This window comes from Salvelinus namaycush, chromosome 41, assembly GCF_016432855.1.
Source record: "Salvelinus namaycush isolate Seneca chromosome 41, SaNama_1.0, whole genome shotgun sequence".
NCBI lineage: Eukaryota > Metazoa > Chordata > Actinopteri > Salmoniformes > Salmonidae > Salvelinus > Salvelinus namaycush.
Window position 1 is genome coordinate 7,827,369 of NC_052347.1, and position 24,508 is coordinate 7,851,876.

At 41.6% G+C, this 24,508-nt stretch overlaps 1 protein-coding gene across 1 annotated transcript; it reads left to right on the forward strand.

Moving 5' to 3' along the window:
- The first annotated feature begins 432 nt into the window (after nt 1-432).
- Nucleotides 433-19,994, forward strand: LOC120034152 (transmembrane protein 184B-like). Its single transcript, XM_038980601.1, has 9 exons — nt 433-912; nt 6,418-6,645; nt 9,701-9,866; nt 12,627-12,717; nt 12,987-13,062; nt 14,035-14,126; nt 14,345-14,514; nt 14,649-14,855; nt 17,934-19,994. Exons 2-9 carry the CDS (start codon nt 6,418-6,420, stop codon nt 18,170-18,172), a joined length of 1,269 nt encoding a protein of 422 aa, XP_038836529.1. The 5' UTR covers nt 433-912; the 3' UTR covers nt 18,173-19,994.
- Nucleotides 19,995-24,508: the final 4,514 nt, after the last annotated feature.

The following is a 24,508-nucleotide window of genomic DNA, read 5'->3' on the forward strand; positions in this document are numbered from 1 at the left end:
CTTAAACATGGTACCAACACTTTACATGTTGCGTTTATATATTTTTTCAGTGTAAAGTGTTGTTTCTTGAGCTGAAATTAAAAAAATCCCTGAGAATTTTGTATGTCCAACTGGCCTCAAAATCACAGACCACGTGTAACCACATAGTTCTCACTTATTACATACACACACGACTAGATGGAAATGCAAAGCGTGTATATGCCACTAGGCCTGTGGTTATGTCACATGACGATGACCGCTTCTACGTCCATGTTCCCCTGAATGTTTACCTGGGGTGTATTCATTAGTCTGGCAACGGAAACCGTTTACCGTTTAAGAACCAAACGGAAGCAAACAGAGCGAACGGAACGAAACTGGGAGGGACCTATCTGAATTTGTCCAATTGAAACTTGTTTTCGTTGCAAAACCTTTTCCTTTGGCTTAAAACGGTTTCTGTTGCGACGAAACGTTTTGAAACAGAAACAGCGCAATGAATAAATCCCTGATGTTGCAGTTTATTGAGAAGGGACAACAGTCCAAAGAGGATACATTCGGTATAATCTGTGTCGCTTTTATTAGAACATTAATTAAAACATAGGCCCATATCCTCCTTTATTCGAATAACCTACACTGACTGAGTCACCGGCTCTGTGGACGTCGAACTCGCATTACACCTGTCTTCACAACAAGGAAGTATTGAATCCTTCGTTCGTACCTTTTGAAAGGAAGCCATTTCTCATAGCAAGCTCACTGGTAATGGTATTCGATAACATCAGCTAAATCGTCTTTATTTCTATTAATTGTTCCAGTCCAAATTTATTTTTGAGAAACGGCACGATTTTCACCAACCCCGTTCCATTTGAAGTCTATTTCGCTCAATGTGGATATACCAGTAACGCTAGGTCAAGGCCATCGAGTGTACAGACCGCTAAGGTAAACCTCAGTATTTTACCTATGTAGCCTACATATAACTAAGTAATTACAAATATTTGTTTGGACAAAATGTGTGTAGGCTATGACTTGCCCATGCAACAGGTTTCTCAGACAGATTATTAAGGCTGTGGATGTTTTTTTCTTGATAATTCACATAGGCCTATCACAGGGATCATCAACTACTGTAGATTCAGCCGCGGGACGATTTTTTTTCTTGAGCGGGTGGTCATGGGCGGGTGTTGTGCCTAAAATCTCCCCTCTGCCAGAACACCGGGACATAATTACAAATCATTTGTAGATAGCAAATTGACCGCAAGAAGACTAAAACATAATCATTTCAACCCTTGCCCACATTTGTATACGCCCACATTTGTATACGATTCAATATATATCTCTATTATGCGTGGGAATATTTTGGAACAGAGTTCCCAAATTAAAATCACATGGAGCTTATCTACAAGTGTTTTCATGGTATTTTAAACTGTAGTTGTGATCTTATAGTTTTTGTTTTGTTATTAAGAAGTTCGCAGCTCATAGAACCTGTGCTTTTTCATAAACCAGCAGCCCTGATTCAGTCATGCAAATGTTAAGGAAATGTAAAATATTTTCCTATATGTATGTAGCCTAGACAGTGGTGTAAAAATACGTTTAAAGTACAATTTAAGTAGTGTTTTGGGGGGTATCTTCTGGTTTGCTTAATAGAAGGAATTTGAAATTATTTATACTTTTACTCAAGTAGTATTTTACTGGGTGACTTTTACTTGAGTCATTTTCTATTGAGGTATATTTACTTTAACTCAAGTATGATAATCACATACTTTTTCCACAACCTTTCCTAGACCAGGGTTCCCCAACTGGTGACCTGCTGGCCAAATTATTTATTTTCTTTCCTTAATGCCTTTGAGCCAATCAGTTGTGTTGTGACAAGGTAGGGGTGGTATACAGAAGATAGCCCTATTTGGTAAAAGACCAAGTCCATATTATGGCAAGAACAGCTCCAATAAGCAAAGAGAAACGACAGTCCATCATTACTTTAAGACATGAAGGTCAGTCAATCTGGAAAATCTAAAAAAATGTCTTCAAGTGCTGTCGCAAAAACCATAAAGCGATATGATGAAACTGGCTCTCATGAGGACCACCACAGGAAAGGAAGACCCAGAGTTACATCTGCTGCAGAGGATAAGTTCATTAGAGTTACCAGCCTCAGAAATTGCAGCCCAAATAAATGCTTCCCAGAGTTCAAGTAACAGACACATCTCAACATCAACTGTTCAGAGGAGGCTGCGTGAATCAGGCCTCTGTGGTCGAATTCCTGCAAGGAAAGCACTACTAATGGACACCAATAATAAGAAAAGACTTGCTTGGCCAAGTAAAACGAGCAATGGACATTAGACCGTTGGAAATCTGTCCTTTGGTCTCATGAGTCCAAATTTGAGATTGTTGGTTCCAACCGCCATGTCTTTGTGAGACGCAGAGTAGGTGAACGAATAATTTCCACATGTGTGGTTCCCACCGTGAAGCATGGAGGAGGTGGTGTGAGGGTGCTTTGCTGGTGACACTGTCTGTGATTTATTTAGAATTTAAGGCACACTTAACCAGCATGGCTACCACAGCATTGTGCAGTGGTACGCCATGCCATCTGGTTTTGGCTTAGTAGGACTATCATCTGTTTTTCAACAGGACAATGACCCAACACACCTCCAGGCTGTGTAAGGGCTATTTGACCAAGAAGGACAGTGATGGAGTGCTGCACCTGACCTCAACCCAATTGAGATGGTTTGGGATGAGTTGGACCTCAGAGTGAATGAAAAGCAGCCAACAAGTGCTCAGCATATGTGGGAACTCCTTTAGGACTGTTGGAAAAGCATTCCAGGTGAAGCTGTTTGAGAGAATGCAAAGAGTGTGCAAAGTTGTCATCAAGGCAAAGGGTGGCTCTTTGAAGAATCTCAAATATAAAAGATATTTTTATTTGTTTAACACTTTTTTTTGGTTACTACATGATTCCATATGTGTTATTTCATAGTTTTATTGTCTTCACAATATATATATATATATATATATATATATATATATATATATATATATATATATATATATATATATATATGCATACAGTACATTCGGAAAGTATTCAGACCCCTTGACCTTTTCCAAAAAATGTTATGTTACAGCCTTATTCTAAAATTTATTAGTTTTTTTTTTTCATCAATCTACACAATATACCCCATAATGACAAAGCATTAGAAAACACATTTACATAAGTATTCAGACTGTTTTCTCAGTGCTTTGTTTAAGCAGTTTTGGCAGCAATTACAGCAAGTCTTCTTGGGTATGACACTACAAGCTTAGCACACCTGTATTTGGGGAGTTACTCCCATTCTTTTCTGCAGATGCTCTCAAGCTCTGTCAGGTTGGATGGGGATTGTCGCTGCACAGCTATTTTCAGGTCTCTCCAGAGATGTTAGATTGGGTTCAAGTCCGGGCTCTGGCTGGGCCACTCAAGGACGTTCAAAGACTTGTCCCGAAGCCACTCCTGTGTTGTCTTGGCTGTGTACTTAGGGTTGTTGTCCTGTTGGAAGGTAAACCTTTACCCCAGCCTGAGGTGCTGAGCGCTCTGGAGCAGGTTTTCATCAAGGATCTCACTGTAATTTGCTCTGTTCATCTTTCCCTCGATCCTGGTGCCAGGTTTCCTCCAGACATGACGCTTGGCATTCAGGCCAAAGAGTTCAATCTCAGTTTCATCAAACCAGAGAAACTTGTTTCTCATGGTATGAGAGTCTTTAGGTGCCTTTTGGCAAACTCCAAGCGGGCTGTCATGTGCCTTTTTACTGAGGAGTGGTTTCCGTCTGGCTACTCTACCATAAAGGCCTGATTGGTGGAGTGCTGCAGAGATGGTTGTCCTTCTGGAAGGTTCTCCCATCTCCACGGAGGAACTCTGGAGCTCTGTCAGAGTGACCATTGGGTTCTTGGTCACCTCCCTGACCAAGACCTTTCTCCCCTGATTGCTCAGTTTGGCCGGTGGCCAGCTCTTCTTCTATTTAAGAATGATGGAGGCCACTGCGTTCTTAGGGACCTTCAATGCTGCAGAGCTATTTTGGTACCCTTCCCCAGATCTATGCCTCAACACATCCTGTCTCGGCACTCTACGGAACATTCCTTCGACCTCATGGGTTGGTTTTTGCTCTGACATGCACTGTCAACTGTGAACCTTATATAGATAGGTGTGTGCCTTTTTTCCAAATCATGTCCAATCAATTGAATTTACCACAGGTTGACTCCAGTCAAGTTGTAGAAACATTTCAAGGATGATCAATGGAATCAGGATGCACTTGAGTTAAATTTCTAGTCTCATAGGAAAGAATAGTGAATACTCACTTAAATAAGGTAATTCAGTTTAAAAAATTTAATACATTTGCAAACATAAAAAAAATAAGTTTTCGCTTTGTCCTTATTGTCCTTATTGGGTTTTGTGTGTAGATTGATGATTTATTTATTTGAATCCATTTTAGAATACGGCTGTAACGTAACAATATGTGGAAGAAGGAGAGGTTCTGAATAATTTCTCTCTGTGTGTGTGTGTATATTTAGTTAGTTATATATGTTATTTATTTTTTGGGACATAAGACTATAAAAACACCCCGCAAATCAGATCCAAGTGATATACAGTTGAAGTCGGAAGTTTACATACACCTTAGCCAAATACATTTAAACTCAGTTTTTCACAATTCCTGACATTTAATCTAAGTGAAAATTCCCTGTCGTAGGTCAGTTAGGATCACCACTTTATTTTAAGAATGTGAAATGTCAGAATAATAGTAGAGAGAATGATTTATTTCAGCTTTAATTTCTTTCATCACATTCCTAGTGGGTCAGAAGTTTACATACACTCAATTAGTATTTGGTAGCATTGCCTTTAAATTGTTTAACTTGGGTCAAATGTTTTGGGTAGCCTTCCACAAGCTTCCCACAGTAAGTTGGGTGAATTTTGGCCCATTCCTCCTGACAGAGCTGGTGTAACTGAGTCAGGTTTGTAGGACTCCTTGCTCGCACACGCTTTTTCAGTTTTGCCCACAAATGTTCTATTGGATTGAGGTCAGGGCTTTGTGATGGCCACTCCAATACCTTGACTTTGTTGTCCTTAAGCCATTTTGCCACCACTTTGGAAGTATGCTTGGGGTCATTGTCCATTTGGAAGACCCATTTGCAACCAAGCTTTAACTTCCTGACTGATGTCTTGAGATGTTGCTTCAATATATCCACATACTTTTCCCTGCCTCATGATGCCATCTATTTTGTGAAGTGCACCAGTCCCTCCTGCAGCAAAGTACCCCACAACATGATGCTGCCACCCCCGTGCTTCACGGTTGGGATGGTGTTCTTCAGATGGTGTTCTTGCAAGCATCCCCCTTTTTCCTCCAAAACATAACGATGGTCATTATGGCCAAACAGTTATATTTTTGTTTCATCAGACCAGAGGACATTTCTCCAAAAAGTACTATCTTTGTCCCCATGTGCAGTTGCAAACCGTAGTCTGGCTTTTTTATGGTGGTTTTGGAGCAGTGGCTTCTTCCTTGCTGAGCGGCCATTCAGGTTATGTCAATATAGGACTCGTTTTACTGTGGATATAGATACTTTTGTACCTGTTTCCTCCAGCATCTTCACATGGTCCATTGCTGTTGTTCTGGGATTGATTTGCACTTTTCGCACCAACGTACGTTCATCTCTAGGAGACAGAACGCTTCTCCTTCCTGAGCGGTATGACGGCTGCGTGGTCCCATGGTGTTTATACTTGCATACTATTGCTTGTATAGATGAACGTGGTTCTTTCAGGCATTTGGAAATTGCTCCCAAGGATGAACCAGACTTGTGGAGGTCTACAATATTTTTTCTGAGGTTGTGGCTGATTTCTTTTGATTTTCCCATGATGTCAAGCAAAAAAGCACTGAGTTTGAAGGTAGGCCTTGAAATACATCCACAGGTACACCTCCAATTGACTCAGGCTACTTTGCATAATTTATCAGAAGCTTCTAAAGCCATGACATCAGGCACAGTCAACTTAGTGTATGTAAACTTTTGACCCACCGGAATTGTGTTACTCTGAATTATAAGTGAAATAATCTGTCTGTAAACAATTGTTGTATAAATTACTTGTGTCATGCACAAAGTAGATGTCCTAACCAACTTGCCAAAACTATAGTTTGTTAACAAGAAATTTGTGGAGTGGTTGAAAAACTAGTTTTAATGACTCCAACATAAGTGTATGTAAACTTCTGACTTCAACTGTATGTGATCATTTTCAAATGTTAGCAAGGTTTGAAATGATTTATGTTTTAATCAAGTATTGTATCTGTTTGGGCTTCTTGTGGTCAATTTGAAGTCTAGAAATGATTTGTCATTATATTCCGGCCCGCTGACTATCCACTCAAGAAAAAAACGGCCCGCTAGTTGTCGATCCCTGGCCTAAAGCTTCCTCATTTACCCAAACAACACTTTTTATTGTTTCAGATGAACAGCTCAGCAGAGGAGATGGCGATGGACTTGGAGGTCCCCCAAAATGAGTCTCTGATACGTTTCGCATCTCCAGTTCTTAACAAGTCAGACATATCCAACATGACAATAATTCAAACGGGGAATAGGACTATTGTGGCACACGATATCTTCTTGAATACGACCGCTGCTCAAGCTCTGTCGGGGATCTTCGTCTGGTCAGCGCTGCTCCTCACTTGCCATCAGGTAGGTTACATTATATCAGTTGTCTGCCTCTGTACTTGTTTTGATGTGAATCTAGAAAACAAAAAGCATGGCTCCAGGCGTTGTCAGTAGCACTCAGCTTCTAGGCAAACAAATGCAAATATGTAATGGGAGCTAGGAAGGTGTTGTGGGTTGTCTACACCCTTACCAGAGGGCAAAGGCCAGACAATACATTTTGTTTTTCAATACATTTGATCCAGTATCTGTTGTTGACCAGACCTACTTTCTCCATCATCGAGAGGCACGACTGAGTGTGATAGTTAATTGGCTCCTATCTGTAAAGTGACGGTCTGTTCATAGTGTGTCATTGTTTCTTAATTGTTACCGTTGACCGTGACTACCACTGATAACGACACAATGCAAACAGAGCCGTCATTGATCAAATGGCTGGGCAGAGCAGTTGTATAACTAGCCAAGCATAATAATGGCTAACCATGATTATATTCACATTCAGTATAGGCTTACTGAAGTGTGTTTTTTCTTCAGTTATTGCTATTTGCTCTGTCTCTTGCTGTAATCCTACAGTAGAGACAATGGTGATCCTTATCATCAGACTGGGGTTTCATCAACTCCAGAGAGGGTGTACATTTGAATGGCATGCATTATCAGCAGAGATGTGCAGGTGTTGTCGAGGTCACATTTCCAGCGTCGCAATAAAAGGAGAGGATCACGTTTCGCGAAGGGCAATCAGCAGAGGCCCCATGTGTTTTATGCTGCTCAGCATTGGGGAGCGAGAGCCGTCTCTTCTCATATTGTGCTGATGAACCGATAAACCTGAGCGCTGCTGAGAATGGGTCCATCCAACCTTTAGCGGCTGTATAGACAGGAAGCCCCCAGGGAGTCCCACTGTGTTGGCTCTGGTTGGAGATTTAGATGATCATGATATTTCGAGATAGGAATATGATGGTGTTATTGTCCCCGGGGTTTATGTGCTGACCTTTTCTATACGCTGGTTGCAACATTTCTGATACGTTTCACATTATCATCAGCTCGTACTTTATTACTGAAAATACATCAAGCAGAAGTAGGCATACCTCTGGTATAGCAAGAATACCCTTTTTTACTAGATTTAACATGTCTTTATAAAATTGAAATTGTTCAGAAAAGGAGTTATACCATTTTTTAAATTAGATTCGTTTTTTTCACTACACACAAAAAAAATTGTCAATTTGGCGTTCTATGGAGTCTCCCGTTCCGTCCATCTGTTTAGTTCTGGAGTACACTTTGTTTTCCCATCCATTCCCCATCGAAGCAGGCCAAACATTAACATATGTGGCCCGTGAGATAGTTGCAGGGTTGCATGAGGCAAGCATGCAGGGAGATTAAAAACAGCCTCCCCGGCAGGATTGGTTTTATTTAGTATTCTGGTGTATCATCAGATTTTCCTCCATAAGACTGTCTCTGGAGACTTCTCTTCCTCTCCCAATCTGCATACTAACACTGTATGCTGGCCGATGCTGACCTTAGATGTCCCAGTCTGCTCACTGTGATCCAAAGCACCAGGTGTTACAGTGCTATGGAGTGTTACTGATGTTCTCTGACACACTACACTGTTCAGACCTCCCACTTCCCGGGGAAGCTTGTCAGGGAGAGAGGAGGGTCATAATATCACACTATAGTCAGTGTGATGTGTTGTCTTCTCATTCTGTCTGGGTGTTCTGTATAGAACTGTCGTGCTCAGTGCGCGCCCCTCTCACTTTCTCACGGACACTGCTGGGTATGAACGCGAGACACTCCACACACTTTCTCATTCCAACATGGACGTTTGGTGTGTCACAGCTGTCAGTGCCAGGGGCGGGCTGGGGAGTGTTATGAGGTGGAGTTATACGCCTTTCACAGACCAACTGAAATTAGCTGGGGGATGGACTTGGGCTACTGCTCAACTAAGACAGAAGGGTATTGAGTCTGAGTCAGGCTAGAGCAGAGTCATTACCCAGGGCACAGCTCTGTCTGTCTGCCTGTCAGCTCAGCATTATGGAGCCTGGAGGACCACAGTCTTTCCACCAGCCATTCAGGGGAAATGGAGGACATCAGTCTGCAGCCTGCTTCACTTCACTTCTCAGGAGAGCCACATGCATCACGCCTTGGCACTGGCCAGCCTCTAATGTGCCACCTCTAATGGCCATTTAATCATGTTGCATGAGTCTGTGTGAGTTGGACCAGAAGTCAAGAAATGCCAGGGTGCACCACTTGAAATGGATCAAACTGCAATACTCAACTCTGACCATTGCTGGTGTACTGTACACGATGGATCACTAGGTTATGAGCTTTTAGTTTCCTTTGGCATTTGCCCCTGGAAATATGTAGTTGATTATGTGCTTCACAAACGTAATTATGTAATGGATGCTCTGAACTCCAATTCTGAAAAATGTTGGTTCCTAGAATAGGGAATCATGCCACACCGTTTAGCATTCACATTCCGCATTATGTTTTAAAATGATTCAGTGAAGTTGAAGAGTTCAATTAAATTCAACAGTCTGAGACACAAGTTTTGAAGCAGTGCACCCCTCTCTTCTTTCTGTTCTCCCTCCCAAGTGTAAAAACGTCTGTGTAACACATCTCTAGGAGAGTTGATCCTTTAACTCAGACATTCACTTTTCAGTCAAGCTTTTGTCTTGATCAGCAGAAATTCATCCCGCTCACCTTGCTACCCCAATTATGCAGTGTTATCTTTCTGGGTTTTCATTTTTACCCTCCTTTATCTTTTTCTTACCTCTCGACCCCAAATCTACAGACACTGTCCTTTTTTATATGTATTTTAGTCAATGCTGTAATGCTGTCCTTCTAAAGCCTGTTGGGCCCTGTGTGATAGCCAAATCGTGCCTGGAGAGGGTTCCAAGGAAGTGCCGTTTATTCATAAGAACCCATCTCTTTGAAGCACTGGCCCCTAATACTGCTCGTCAGGTTCAGCTCAATTATTCATAATGGTTGGTCTAGGGGCTGAAACTGGGATTTGAATACCTCCAATGCACTTTTGCCTAGTAAGTAATCTTGTTTATTTTAATAACTATTTTTGTTTTGATTCTGTGTTTTCCAGATCTACACACACCTGAGGTCCTACACAGTCCCTAACGAGCAGCGCTACATCATTCGCATTCTTTTCATCGTGCCAATCTATGCGTTTGACTCCTGGCTCAGCCTGCTCTTCATCAGCAACGACCAGTACTATGTCTACTTTGACTCCGTCCGAGACTGTTATGAAGGTACGGTAAACAAACCACCCCACCCGTCTCCTCCCATTCGCTGTTGCCTCATATCTCAGCCGGCGCCCTGACGGCGGTTTACTCTATAAGCACCTGTACCAGGCGGTAGTAGTCCGACACCGGGCAGGTTCTGTCTGGCCAGTAATGACATTTAGAATGACGGTAGACCTATTATGAGTTCTGAAAAAACATTTGATGGCTATAAGGATTGAAGTTAAAAATGGACTGGCCCAACCTGTTTTTCCTCACCTGTCAGTTCTTCCCTATGGGCAGAGATGCCCTATTGTTCATGTTGTTCTGTTTCCAGGGCGTGTAGACTTTCAGACCTGTCTTTTTTCCTCTTAGGCTTTGTGGTTTTTGTATTCTATTCTTTGCAAAAGGTGGAAAAGGGATGTACTTTAGTTGAGATCATTCTAATCCAAACTAGTTAAGAGTTGTTTTTTACTTCAAACACAAAGGAAATGTTCATCTTACTCATAGCTATTCTTCACATTAAATTATTAACGTCTCATAAATTGTACTCTCAAAACCTTTTCTTTAATAGTCCTTATGTACCGAAGCAATAAGAAAAGACTGTAGTACTTTAACAATGGCAGAGGTGAATCACATGCAGAATTGTTTAAGTGTAATTTGATATATGGACAAAACTATTAGTATTTCACATACATTATTGACCAGATTAATTTAGTGTTTGAGACAAGTTTATGATTGGTGGTGGAGATTGCTCTTTAAAAACTGCATCTGAAAGCAGGTTAACTATTGCATTGAGTCAGCATGGCCAGGGCTAAAGCGCTGTGTGAAACTCTGTGCCCCTGATACTTGAGTGTAACCTGCATTCGTTTTTTTTTTAAACCCCTCCTGAAATAGCATCCAAGGCTTAGGAAGGATTTGGAGGACAGAGAACCATCCTAAACCTCTTAGCGGTGGGGAGAAAACATTGATTGGTGAAAAATACGATTATTGTAAAGCGAAACCCTCTCACAAAAGTATAATTTCAGTTTCCACCGCTTCTAATTTAGGACGTAAGATCTCTACAGTGCTATCATCACAATCTGGCCCACAATATTACCTGCAGCACAGAATGCTCACAGATTGACACATTATCTTTAAAGTCCGTGTTTATCATGAATGATTTATATAGACAGAACATGAATATTTACTGAGATTAGCTGGAAACGGTAGCCTTTACACTCGTACCTGTATACGGGTTGAAATGGCAGATTTGGGCACCAATAAACGGCTAAATTGGAAGGCATTGGCTGTACAGTAACATGCTATACATGCACTTCAGTGCTGCATGGGTTCTGACTGACATCCGTGCTGAACTTGAGCACCACGCGTGACAAGATGTCTCTCCCATCCCTCCCCCTAATTGGATGACTTTAGCAATTTTTGTTGTCTGAGTGAGGGAAGTGCTGTAAATTAAGAGAACTCTATGTATTTTGAAAGATAAGAAGTTGAGGATTATAATAAATACCTTCTTTGATGTCGTACAAGCCAGCCAAACACCTGTGAGTCCAAATGTGCACTTCACATTTCCATATCATAAAACTCATGTCATATACAGTGTCAACGTTTATGATCCCTATGTTGGCTGTACAGTTACAAGGTGACATGGCGTCATACCCTGGGTTGTTTTGGACAGAATGTGCCTATGTTTGTCTACTGTGAAGAAACTCCCCTGTGGCACACGCACCTGAATGCAGTCACGACTTCTTTCTATGTGCACCAAAATGATGATCTGTTTCCCTGTATTGCATTGTGAACGCCTGAAACTGTAAGATCGTATTTTATAACTTAGCTAGTCATGTTGGCAATAGAACACGCTTTCAAATGATGCCCACCTGACGCAGATTGTGATTTATAATGGTCTGTTTTTGAATTGTGTAAACGACATCAGTAATTGAGTGATGGCAGGGTTGTGTTCCAAACAAAACAACTAAAAGTATGCTTGCTCTAATTCCTCAACGGAACAGCTAGGAGAGCGAAAAGCACCTTACAGTGGAAGACTCCTCTTTGTCATAAAAATGCATTGAAATGACTTGTGCACACTTTGGAGAGGTGTGTAGCCACTTGGACCTCTCACTCAAACCCTTGTCATTGTTTTGCTTATTATGTTGCGCCTACCCTACATTTTCCAGGAATATTCTCATCGTGTTACTGAATATATCAAGAGTATTTTCAGATTTCGTAATCAACAGATGCGGTGAAAAGTACAGTAAATGTAAAATGCCCATCAAATCAACAGTGTAATGTTTTGGATTCAGTGTTGTCAGGTGAACTGTTGTGTCCTCACCTTTTTGGTGTAATAATTTCCCCTTTATCTCTAAACAGTTCCCTTTCAGTTGCTACCATGGTTATGCATTTCATATTTCTTCTGAAAGAAATGTAGCCCTATCCATGTAGGCTAATTCCCACCAGTGTAGAGAGTTAATGGTGAAACAGCCACACCCGTGTGTGATATTACAACACCACTGAACACGCGGTAGAGCACAATATCTACTGCAAAAATGTTTTACCATGCTGCACGACGCTCCTCAGCTCAGCAACAAAAACAATAACCGTGGTGGTGGGGGCGGCCAGTGGTCCTGTTTCCCCCTACTACGGATTCCATCTTCAAACGGACTGACCCGTGACGTCGAATTGTTGTTTTTGAAAATGACCCCCACTTGCAAAACCTAGTATCAGTGTTGTAAACAACATTCCATCATAATGTACAGGAATGTATGTGGGTGACTTTGTCCCTTCTCTCCATGACAGCATTTGTGATTTACAACTTCCTAAGCCTGTCCTTTGAGTACCTCGGGGGAGAGAGTGCCATCATGTCCGAGATCCGAGGGAAGTCCATTGAGTGAGTGCTCCCAGTCCCATCCCCCATACTACACGCTATACAAGTAGCTTTCAAAAAACCCACCCAGAATGTTGGGGATTTTCAGTTTGTATTGCAGTCACCCAGGTTCTGGCTGTAATTTCCTTGAATTAACGTCTTGATCTGGTTTTAAGGAAGTCAGACTACAAGGATAATGCTGTCTTGTATTTTGGACACTAGAATGATGTCTTTTAAATCTCGTACACATTCAAAGGATACATTTGTGACCAGACATTTTCTATCATTCCCAGGTCGAGCTGTATGTATGGTACCTGCTGCTTAGGTGGAACAAGCTACTCTATTGGCTTTTTAAGATTCTGTAAACAGGTGAGTTTCCATCTCCCTCCCCGCTTGGGGGATGAAAGCACTCTGGAAATAGGAAATAGTGATTTGTTATTTTAATGTCACCTCGTTAAACTTTTTTTTAATCAAGATCGCTTTTCTATTGAGAAATGACAGCCATTATAATTGTCTGTCCACTTTTTAGAGGATAAGGTTGACTGGTTAAAAAAAAAAATGAAAGCAATCTGAGAACAGGTGAAAGCAGCTTTGTAATAAGCACAGAGAAATAACATGAGCTGTCAGCTTGAGACTGTCCCCATAGTGTCTTGGGGATGCAGTCTGTGCTCTGAGTCTTACGCTGATGGCAATTGGATCTGAAAGGTATGTCCTCAGAACAGTGAATAGACGTCCAGAAAAGAGAGCTGATTAACACTCGGCATGTTCTGGCTGGACTCCCATGTTGGCTGGTTTCAAAGCACAACCTTGCTGTTCTCTTCCCTCCGGTAGCAGAGTTGAAAGGGATAGAACTATATCTGCTCTGGCTCTGTGAGATGACAAGTTGGAGGGAATGGGATCAATAACTGCATTTAGAGATTACTCCGGGTTTCAAGAGGAGCACCTCTAATCCAAAAGCACCGGCCTGTCCTAAAGTTGCTATATCATTTCACATTTAAAGGTCTGCAGGTAGCCCCAGTAAGGAAAACTACTGACCCTTGAAACGCAATAACATGTCCCTTAGTGTACTTTAACATTACTTCAGACAGTACATTGTTTTGGCATAATGTCAATATATGCATATTTTCAAGATTTTTAACATAGTATATCATACATTGCAAATTGATAGACACACAATTTCCACAAAATGTTCATTCATTTCATAGATGACTCAGTGTTTGTAGACGTACAGTTGGCTACCTTTCAAACCCAATAACCAGCATGTAGTAGTTGTCACCTGCATTGTTCCTTGTTTTGTGTCTGTGTTCAATGCATGTCCCATCCTGTATTGATGTCATGCAGGCCACTCTTCAGTTCTGTGTCGTCAAACCCATCATGGCCGTCATCACCATCCTCCTGCAGGCCTTTGGCAAATATCATGATGGAGATTTTAAGTGAGCACAACCTTCCATTCCATTTCACCCACTCAACTTCCCTTCGCCATGCTCACACTACTCATTGTGTGTTTTTGCTTTTTACATTTCACATGAAAGTATTAGACGTTGATATTTACAATACGAGTATTGAGTAATACATTTGGATGGAAATTCAGAAAGTGAATGTACATAGATCCCCACTAGCATGTCTGTGTTGATCCTGTTCCCCCCTGCAGTGTGAATGGAGGATACCTCTACATCACCATCATCTACAACATCTCTGTCAGCCTGGCCCTGTACGCTCTCTTCCTCTTCTTCTTCGCTACCAGTGACCTGCTGAGGCCTTATGAACCCGTGCTCAAATTCCTCACCATCAAATCTGTCATCTTCCTGTCCTTCTGGCAGGGTGCGTTGGTCCCTTACCTTGACTTAATATCAACAGTTTCAAACCCTGATGGGGTTGGAAAAGTCTACAAAATACATTGTAATTGATACATTAGACTGGAGTAGCACATGAAGGTGTTGTCTTTTGTTGTTTAGGTATGGTGCTGGCCATCCTGGAGCGCTGTGGGGTCATCCCTAACGCCCTGTTTATCGACGGCCAGGAGGTAGGGGCCGGCACAGTGGCAGCAGGCTGGCAGAACTTCATCACCTGCATCGAGATGTTCTTCGCTGCTATCGCCCTGCGCTACGCCTTCACCTGCACTGTGTACCAGGAGAAGAAGAACGAACTACCAGGGACACACGGTAACTGCACTTCTACATGTCCATATCTCCATGTGTAACTCTGTGTTGTTGTATGTGTCGAACTGCTTTGCTTTATCTTGGCCAGGTCGCAATTGTAAATGAGAACTTGTTCTCAACTTGCCTACCTGGTTAAATAAAGGTGAAATAAATAAAAAGAGAGGAGGTACAGTTGAAGTCGGAAGTTTACATGCACTTAGGTTTCAACCACTCCGCAAATTTCTTGTTAACAAACTATAGTTTTGGCAAAAGTCGGTTAGGACATGTACTTTGTGCATGACACAAGTAATTTTTCCAACAATTGTTTACAGACAGATTATTTCACTTATAATTCACTGTATCACAATTCCAGTGGGTCAGAAGTTTACATACACTAAGTTGACTGTGCCTTTAAACAGCTTGGGAAATTCCAGAAAATTATGTCATGGCTTTAGAAGCTTCTGATAGGCTAATTGGCATAATTTGAGTCAATTGGAGGTGTACCTGTGGATGTATTTCAAGGCCTACCTTCAAACTCAGTGCCTCTTTGCTTGACATCATGGGAAAATCAAAAGAAATCAGCCAAGACATCAGAAAAAAATGTGTAGACCTCCACAAGTCTGGTTCAACCTGACTCAGTTGCACCAGCTCTGTCAGGAGGAATGGGCCAAAATTCACCCAACTTATTGTGGGAAGCTTGTGGAAGGCTACCCGAAATGTTTGACCCAAGTTAAGCAATTTAAAGGCAATGCTACCAAATACTAATTGAGTGTACGTAAACTTCTGACCCACTGGGAATGTGATGAAATAAATCATTCTCTCTACTATTATTCTGACATTTCACATTCTTAAAATAAAGTGGTGATCCTAACTTACCTAAGACAAGGAATTCTTACTAGGATTAAATGTCAGGAATTGTGAAAAAGTGAGTTTAAATGTATTTGGCTAAGGCTTATGTAAACTTCCGACTTCAACTGTATCTGTTGGAGCTGATGAAATTGTCATTAGGAGGGCTGAGAATTGCCAGATACGATATTATCAACCTACTTGGGTGCCGATTCTGTATGTATTGCGACGCGATACTGTAACTTCTTTGCAATTCGATGTTCCAAACATATGGCTCACACTATGTCTGCTGCAGAATTTCCCTTAAGTGTTCAATTTGGGTTGTGATATAGTGACCCCACACACTTTAAAACCCTTTACGCTCCTTTGAGACCCCTTTTTCAAAGTCACCGAGCCATGGTAGACAAAATAATGGGATGTTAATTTATAAATTATCTCAGGAACCACACCTGTGTGGAAGCAACTGCTTTCAATATGCTTCGTATCCCTCATTTACTCAAGTGTTTCCTTTATTTTGGAAGTTACCTGTAGGTGACAATGCAGTTTTCAGTCCCATTCCCTGGCTGTAAACAGGGAATGGGAAACACATCAGAGAGAGATGGCCAGAGGGAACAGTGTGAACCAGGCAGGCCTGAGGTCAGCAGAGGAACGGTCTTCAGGGTGTTCATCATTACTCACGGCTCACAGGAAAGTTGCTAGCCCAGCACCACTATAGAAAGAGCATTTCATAGCCTCGATACGCTTAATCGCAGGAACTAGCGGTACCGCTCTGACGTCAATAGCTTTCACATGAGCAGAAGACAAATGGAGACCAAGGGAAAAGCCTTCTGCGGAGATATCAATCATCTCAGCTTGTTCCCTCCTGCAACAGCGATCCTGCTGAGGCCCTGGGCTATAGCAGACAGACGTGCAGAAAGAAACGGAATCGCTAAATGCTGATTAAGTGTGAAATGTTTCCATGTCCATTTCATTTGACCGGTAGAAGTGTTCTCTTCATCTTGCCGAGTGATCAAAATGAATTGAGGATTTCTCCCATGTTCGGCATTCATGCTCGTGCACAAAATGTATTATTCATTTGCTCTAGTTGATATTCATTTAAAACTAATGATAACATAGCTGCAGAAAGTTAAGCAGCAAATTAGATTTTTATTGTGGTCTAAAGGTGTAAATTAAATGCAGCTGAAGCCAGGCTATTCACTGAGTAGTTTCCAAAAGTATGGTTTTGAAAGTAAATTTTCCCTCTCAAAGGGATGCATGGTGTTGGGGCTACATTTTTTATATGCCCCACGGAGTTGTTCTTTGTTACCAAAGCACCAATTCAATGGTCATAATTCAGTGCTATAGTATGTAACTGGACTGCATAAACATTACCTGAACCAGAAGGATTCCCATTAAGACTAGTTTAGCCTTTTGATATAGCTGCTGAGAGTTGTAGAGTCACAGCCCCATCCAACCCTCACTGGGCTGGGAAGTGTCAGAAGGTCATCCATTTGTGAAGGTGTTTTCAGTGTCTGTGGAGGTTTGGGAGGCTTATATACCTCCAGGCTGTCCTCCTCCAACCCTGACTGAGGCCATCCCTTGTTGCAAAACAGGCCAGCTGTGATGGAAAAGCTCAGGAGAGCATGCCTAACCACGACTCTGACCCTGAAGCACAGCGGAACCCTCCGCCGTGCCGCCTTCCCTCCAGAGACCTGGCCTAGACTGCACTGTCTAGGTGAGACAGAAGGCTGCGTTGGTTCTGTCTGCACCGGACCGCTCCCGGGACGTTGGATGAGACACCCTGGTATTATAGGGTCAAGTATCAGCCTGGCCCACAACTGGAGGAGCTCAGCCGGGGAAGTGACTGGGAAGGTAGACAGAGGAGAGGAAGCACCTTCCTCACTCCCACTGAATTGCTGCAGACTCCCTGTCATCTCTCTCTGCTCTCATCCATCAACACTGATAATAGAGGAACACTAACAAGAGGTCCTCATGTGGTGGAACACTGGGCACAAGGACTGAGCACAGGCTTAAAACGAATGAATTTGTGTTAGTGAGATTCGTATCAACTGTGATTCTGGACTAGGGAGTTTTTCCTAATGAGTCTGTTAGCACCTTGTCTTCAAAAATTGATGAATTTAGTTGTCATAAGCGTAACTACTCTTGTATTTCTCACGTTGTATCTTGTATTTTCTGCGGTTTGATATTCAGATCAAAGTTATGTCCGATAAACAAGTTAAATGACCATGTCAAAATGTGTCTGTTGTGTTCTTCTAGACAACATCGCCCCCATGCAGAGCATCTCCAGTGGTCTGAAGGAGACAATGAACCCTGGGGACATGGTCCAGGATGCCATCCACAACTTCTCCCCAGCCTACCAGCAGTACACCCAGCAGTCTACCCAGGAGGTGGTACAGCCCAGCCAGAACAACGGCAAGGCAGGCACAGGCGGCAGCAGCAAGAGCTCCAAGAAATCTGACAAAGTCCTGCTGATTATCTCTGATGACGAATTCTAAAGGAGTCGCCCACCACCACGAGTATCCATGTCTTTGTTTCCTCACCACACCCAGGACAACACTGGCACCGCATATCCCACTGTCAGACCTAGCATCTGTCCGTGTGGTTCATTTTCATCTTCTTTCATTTCATTTTTTAAGATGAACTCTTTACTTTAGTCCTGGTTTTAAAGTAACTGTCCAGTGTTTCCAGATTTCTATGAAATATGATCTATATATAATTAATTACAACATTTGTGAAAGTTTTCCTTCCAAAAATGTTTAAGTATGCAGTTTTTCTGTGTTGGAATGGTGTCGGCGTACCCCAACAATAGAATGGTGAGGTAAAAATATTAATATGAGTAGATAGCTGATTGGCCAGCTGAGGAGGATGACATCATCCTCTGAGGAAATGGCAAGCATGTTTTAAGCGGTCTGTTTGAAATACAAGTTTGAGGTGAGATCTTTGAAGTGTTTTTCTCCAATTGATGCTTTCACCAGAACATTATTTGGGTACGAGTTAACAGATTATGAACTTTTAAAAGTGAGATTTTCACTGGACAGTTAATTGAATGAATAATTCCTGCAGGTAAGATCAAGAAGGGGACAGAATGAAGATTTTAATGACCTAATGTGATGAGTTGATTTTTGTTTCTGCCTTGCTAGTCATGATACGATGGGAAAATAGCCTGTCTGCTGAACCGTTTCAGACAAGGCAGGTAGTGATGCAATTTTTATTTTGGTAATTTCCCTGATCCTGATTCGGTCTCTATCGTAGCAGTGACTGAGCTTTTCTCTGGCCGCTGAAGTATGTTCTCCGCTCTCTCTGATTCATGTGAGTTTCAAATAGGAGCTGATTAATGTACGACTTCAGGAGGGAACCCAGGAATCGTGCCCGTCGTGGCTGGCTCTGACACTTCAAGGACCATCTCTTGCATTTGCGTGCGTGTTTGAAGTATTTGCTCAGCAGTCCTCTGTTGGGTCTCCCGACAAACTGAATAATTTTTTTCAAAGACACAACTGACTTTGGAGCAGGAACTTCAAACTCTAGACTTTGGCGCTTTGAAATCCTTTGTATCTGACATGCCACAGACAAATTGGAGGATAAGGCCGACTCCCACCAACTCGGAGGGTTGTGGTATTCTCATTACTTTTCTCAGCATGGATTAGAGTGTATAATTCAGCAGAGCTCAACAATGTTAACCCTAAAAAAAAAAATTGCAGTATTGTAAATAGTTTGAGTAGAACCTTTTATAGTTTCTGAGGTTCGTATTATTGTTCCTTTCAACTCACTGAAGATAACATTAGTACAGCAATTGTTTGATTGGTTTAAATGTTGAATTATGTAGTGTAATTTGGTCTCAATGTTCTAAATGTTAAGACATGTCTGCTGTTATGTTTAGCTTAATGACAAAGTTTGATAAATTGCTATATTGTAAATAAGCTATGTAGTATTAACAATGTGCTTTTCAGTGATTTCTGCAGATCAGTTTGATATTTCATGATATTTAAGTTGGTTTCATGTCATTAGAAAATATATAATATATTTTGTTTCTGTTTGTGACAAATTGTGATAGAGGGACACCATCTACCCTATCATTTTGAACTGCATTTAAGTCAGGGAAATTAAGTGCAGTGTAATCACTTTTTCCATACCTTCATGTGCCAATTATTGCTGCCTTACTGGGAAAGCAGAAACAGATGTAGAGCTGGGTATAATGTGATCACTGAGATGTAGTGTAACTATAGTGTCTATTACTGAATCCTGGTTTATTTGGTTGCTTGTCACATTTTGCACTCATGTAAAATAAACGATTAAAGAGATGTTTCGGAACTTTGGCCACTACGTAAGTATTTTTTTAAACCCCCCGTTTTGGGCTGGATGTGTCAGTGTGTAGTTCATATATGCAAGAAAAAAGGAATGTCTGCAACTCGGGTCAATCTGACGAAGATCCAACTCTGATTGAAATTTTGTCTTTATTATGCATCTGATTAAATCACCATGGGAGCATACCAGAGTTGCGCACATTCCTTTTGTCTTGTTCTTCTGTCCTGCACCTGATAAGTTGGATGTGCATATTTTTTTATTCTATAGTTTATATACAGTTGAAGTCGGAAGTTGACACACTTAGGTTGGAGTCATTAAAACTCGTTTTTCAACCACTCCACAAATTTCTTGTTAACAAACTAGTTTTGGCAAGTCGGTTAGGACATCTACTTTGTGCATGACACAAGTAATTTTTCCAACAATTGTTTACAGACCGATTATTTCACTTATAATTCACTGTATCACAATTCCAGTGGGTCAGAAATGTACATACACTAAGTTGACTGTGCATTTAAACAGCTTGGAAAATTCCAGAAAATTGTGTCATGGCTTTAGAAGCTTCTGATAGGCTAATTGACATAATTTGAGTCAATTGGAGGAGTACCTGTGGATGTATTTCAAGGCCTACCTTCAAACTCAGTGCCTCTTTGCTTGACATCATGGGAAAATCAAAAGAAATCAGCCAAGACCTCAGAAATAAAATTGTAGACTTCCACAAGTCTGGTTCATCCTTGGGAGCAATTTCTGAACGCCTGAAGGTACCACGTTCATCTGTACAAACAATAATACGCAAGTATAAACACTATGGGACCATGCAGCCGTCATACCGCTCAGGAAGGAGACGCCTTCTGTCTCCAAGAGATGAACGAACTTTGGTGCGAAAAGTACAAATCAATCCCAAAACAACAGCAAAGGACCTTGTGAAGATGCTGGAGGAAACAATTACAAAAGTATCTATATCCACAGTAAAACAAGTCCTATATTGACAACCTGAATGGCCGCTCAGCAAGGAAGAAGCCACTGCTCCAAAACCGCCATAAAAAGAGCCAGACTACAGTTTGCAACTGCACATGGGGACAAAGATCGTACTTTTTGGAGAAATGTTCTCTGGTCTGATGAAACAAAAATGGCCATAATTATCATAAAGACCATCGTTATGTTTTGGAGGAAAAGGGGGGAGGCTTGCAAGCTGAAGAACACCATCCCAACCATGAAGCACGGGGGTGGCAGCATCATGTTGTGGGGTACTTTGCTGCAGGAGGGACTGGTGCACTTCACAAAATAGATGGCATCATGAGGAAGTAAAATTATGTGGATATATTGAAGCAACATCTCAAGACATCAGTCAGGAAATTAAAGCTTGGTCGCAAATGGGTCTTCCAACTGGACAATGACCCCAAGCATACTTCCAAAGTTGTGGCAAAATGGCTTAAGGACAACAAAGTCAGGGTATTGGAGTGGCCATCACAAAGCCCTGACCTTAATCCTATAGACATTTTGTGGGCAGAACTGAAAAAGCATGTGCAAGCAAGGAGGCCTACAAACCTGACTCAGTTACACCAGATCTGTCTGAAGGAATGGGCCAAAATTCACCCAACTTATTGTGGGAAGTTTGTGGAAGGCTACCTGAAACGTTTGACCCAAGTTAAGCAATTTAAAGGCAATGCTACCAAATACTAATTGAGTGTATGTACATTTCTGACCCACTGGGAATGTGATGAAAGTTGAAAAAAGTTGAAATAAATCATTCTCTCTACTATTATTCTGACATTACACATTCTTAAAACAAAGTGGTGATCCTAACTGACCTAAGACAGGGAATTTTCACTTAGATTAAATGTCAGGAATTGTGAAAAACTGAGTTTAAATGTATTTGGCTAAGGTGTATGTAAACTTCCGACTTCAACTGTATGCACAATGTATACTTAACAAAAGTATAAACACAACATGTAACAATTTCAAAGATTTTACTGAGTTACAGTTCATATAAGGAAATCAGTCAATTGAAATAAACAAAATTAGGCCCTAATCCATGGATTTCACATGACTGGGCAGGGCTGCAGGCCAGGCCCAGCCAATCAAAATTAGTTTTCCCCCCACGAAAGGGCTTAATTATAGACAGAAATACTCCTCAGCACCCCCACCCCCGGATGTGAAGGTCCTGGGCTGGCGTGGTTACACGTGGTTGTGAGGCCAGTTGGGCACACTGCCAAATTCTATAAAACGACAAGGGGGCAGTTTATGGTAAAGACATAAACATTCAATTCTCTGGCAACAGCTATGGTGGACTTTCCTGCAGTCAGCATGCCAATTGCACACTCCCTCAAAACTTGAGACATCTGTGGCATTGTGTTGTGTGCAAAACTGCACATTTTAAAGTGGCCTTTTATTGTCCCTAGCACAAGGTGCACCTGTGTAATGATCATGCTGTTTAATCAGCTTCTTGATATTATCCACACCTGTCAGGTGGATGGATTAACTTGGCAAAGGAGAAATGCTTGCTAACAGGGATGTAAACAAATTTGTGCACCAGATTTGAGAGAAATAATGCTTTTTGTGCATATGGAACATTTCTGGGATTGTTTATTTCAGCTCATGAAACATGGGACTAACACTTTACATGTTGCATTTATACAGTGCATTTAGAAAGTATTCAGACCTTTTGACTTTTTCCACATTGTTACATTGCAGCCTTATTTTAAAATGGATTAAATCGTTTTTTTCTCCCATCAATCTAAACACAGTAGCCCATAATGAAAAAGCAAAAAACGTTTTTCTTATACAAAAAAAATATATCCCGTTTACAAAGGTATTCAAACCGTTTATTCAGTGCTTTGTTGAAGCAACTTTTGATGCGATTACAGCCTCGAGTCTTCTTAGGTATGATACTACAAGCTTGGCACACCTGTATTTGGAGTGTTTCTCACATTCTTCTCTGCAAATCCTCTCAAGCTCTGTCAGGTTGGATGGAGAGCGTCGCTGCACAGCTATTTTCAGGTCTCTCTAGAGATGTTCAATCGGGTTCAAGTCCGGGCTCTGGCTGGGCCACTCAAGGACATTCAGAGACTTATCCCAAAGCCACTCTTGCATTGTCTTGGCTGTGTGCTTGTGTAACAGTATAGCTTCCGTCCCTCTCCTCGCCTCGAACCAGGGACCCTCTGCACACATCAACAGCAGCCACCCTCAAAGCATCGTTACCCATCGCTCCACAAAAGCCGCGGCCCTTGCAGAGCAAGGGGAACAACTACTTCAAGGTCTCAGAGCGAGTGACGTCACCGATTGAAACGCTATTAGCGCACACCCCGCTAACTAGCTAGCCATTTCACATCGGTTACACTTAGGGTTGTTGTCCTGATGGAAGGAGAACCTTTGCCCCAGTCTGAGGTCCTGAGTGCTTTTCCCCAGTCTGAGGTCCGGAGCAGGTTTTCATCAAGGATCTCTCTGTACTTTGCTCCATTCAGCTTTCCCTCGATCCTTACTGGTCTCCCAGTCCCTGCCACTGAAAAACATCTCCACAGCATGATGCTGCCACCACCATGCTTCACCGTAGGGATGGTGCCAGGTTTCCTCCAGATGTGATGCTTGGCATTCATGCCAAAGAGTTCAATCTTAGTTTCATCAGACCAGAGAATTTTGTTTTTCATGGTCTGAGAGTCCTTTAGGTGGCTTTTGGCAAACACTAAGCGGGCTGTCATGTGCCTTTTACTGAGGAGTGGCTCCATCTGGCCACTCTACTATAAAGGCCTGATTGGTACCATTCCCCAGATCTTTGCCTCAAAACAATCCTGTTCCAACAATTCCTTCGACCTCATGGCTTGGTTTTTGCTCTGACATGTGGGACCTTGAATAGACAGGTGTGTGCCTTTCCAAATCATATCTAATCAATTGAATTTACCACAGGTGGACTCCAATCAAGTTGTAGAAACATCTCAAGGATGATCAATGGAAACAGGATGCACCTGAGCTCAATTTCAAGTCTCATAGCAAAGGGTCTGAATACTCACGTAAATGATGTATTTCAGTTTTTTTTTATTTTATACATTTGCAAACATTTCAACACAACTTTTTCGCTTTGTTATTTCGGGGTATTTTGAGTAGATTTTTTTTATTTTTTATCCATTTTAGAATAAGGCTGTAACGTAACAAAATGTGGAAAAGGTCAGAGGTCTGAATACTTTCCAAATGCACTGTTTTTGTTGAGTATGAGCAGAATTACTGTCTTACCTTAATTAGGTAACACCTCCAAAAAAAAGGTAATGTGGTTTGGTAAGAAGAATGACCCTCTCTCCTTTAAAGGAGGCCTGGGTAAGGCCAAATTGCTATTAATATGCCAACATTGATTCAATATTTCTCTATTACGCTTTGATACAAAAATCAATATTTGTCAACAATCCTTCCCACACAGGACCTTTCTATGGATTAAAGTTTGTGAAAATCCCCCAAAATCTGGGCCTTTTTTGTCCTGGTTTCATGAGGAATCACCCTATAGTGTTTGAAATCATTCAAGGAGTTAAACAGACCCAAAAAAA

Bases quoted from the DNA above. Each gene is read 5' to 3' on its own strand.
- LOC120034152 (XM_038980601.1), top strand. From the start codon at position 6,418: ATGAACAGCTCAGCAGAGGAGATGGCGATGGACTTGGAGGTCCCCCAA. The intron at 9,867-12,626 runs GTACGGTAAACA...TCTCCATGACAG, and splicing joins CGTCCGAGACTGTTATGAAG to CATTTGTGATTTACAACTTC. The intron at 14,856-17,933 runs GTAACTGCACTT...GTGTTCTTCTAG, and splicing joins CGAACTACCAGGGACACACG to ACAACATCGCCCCCATGCAG.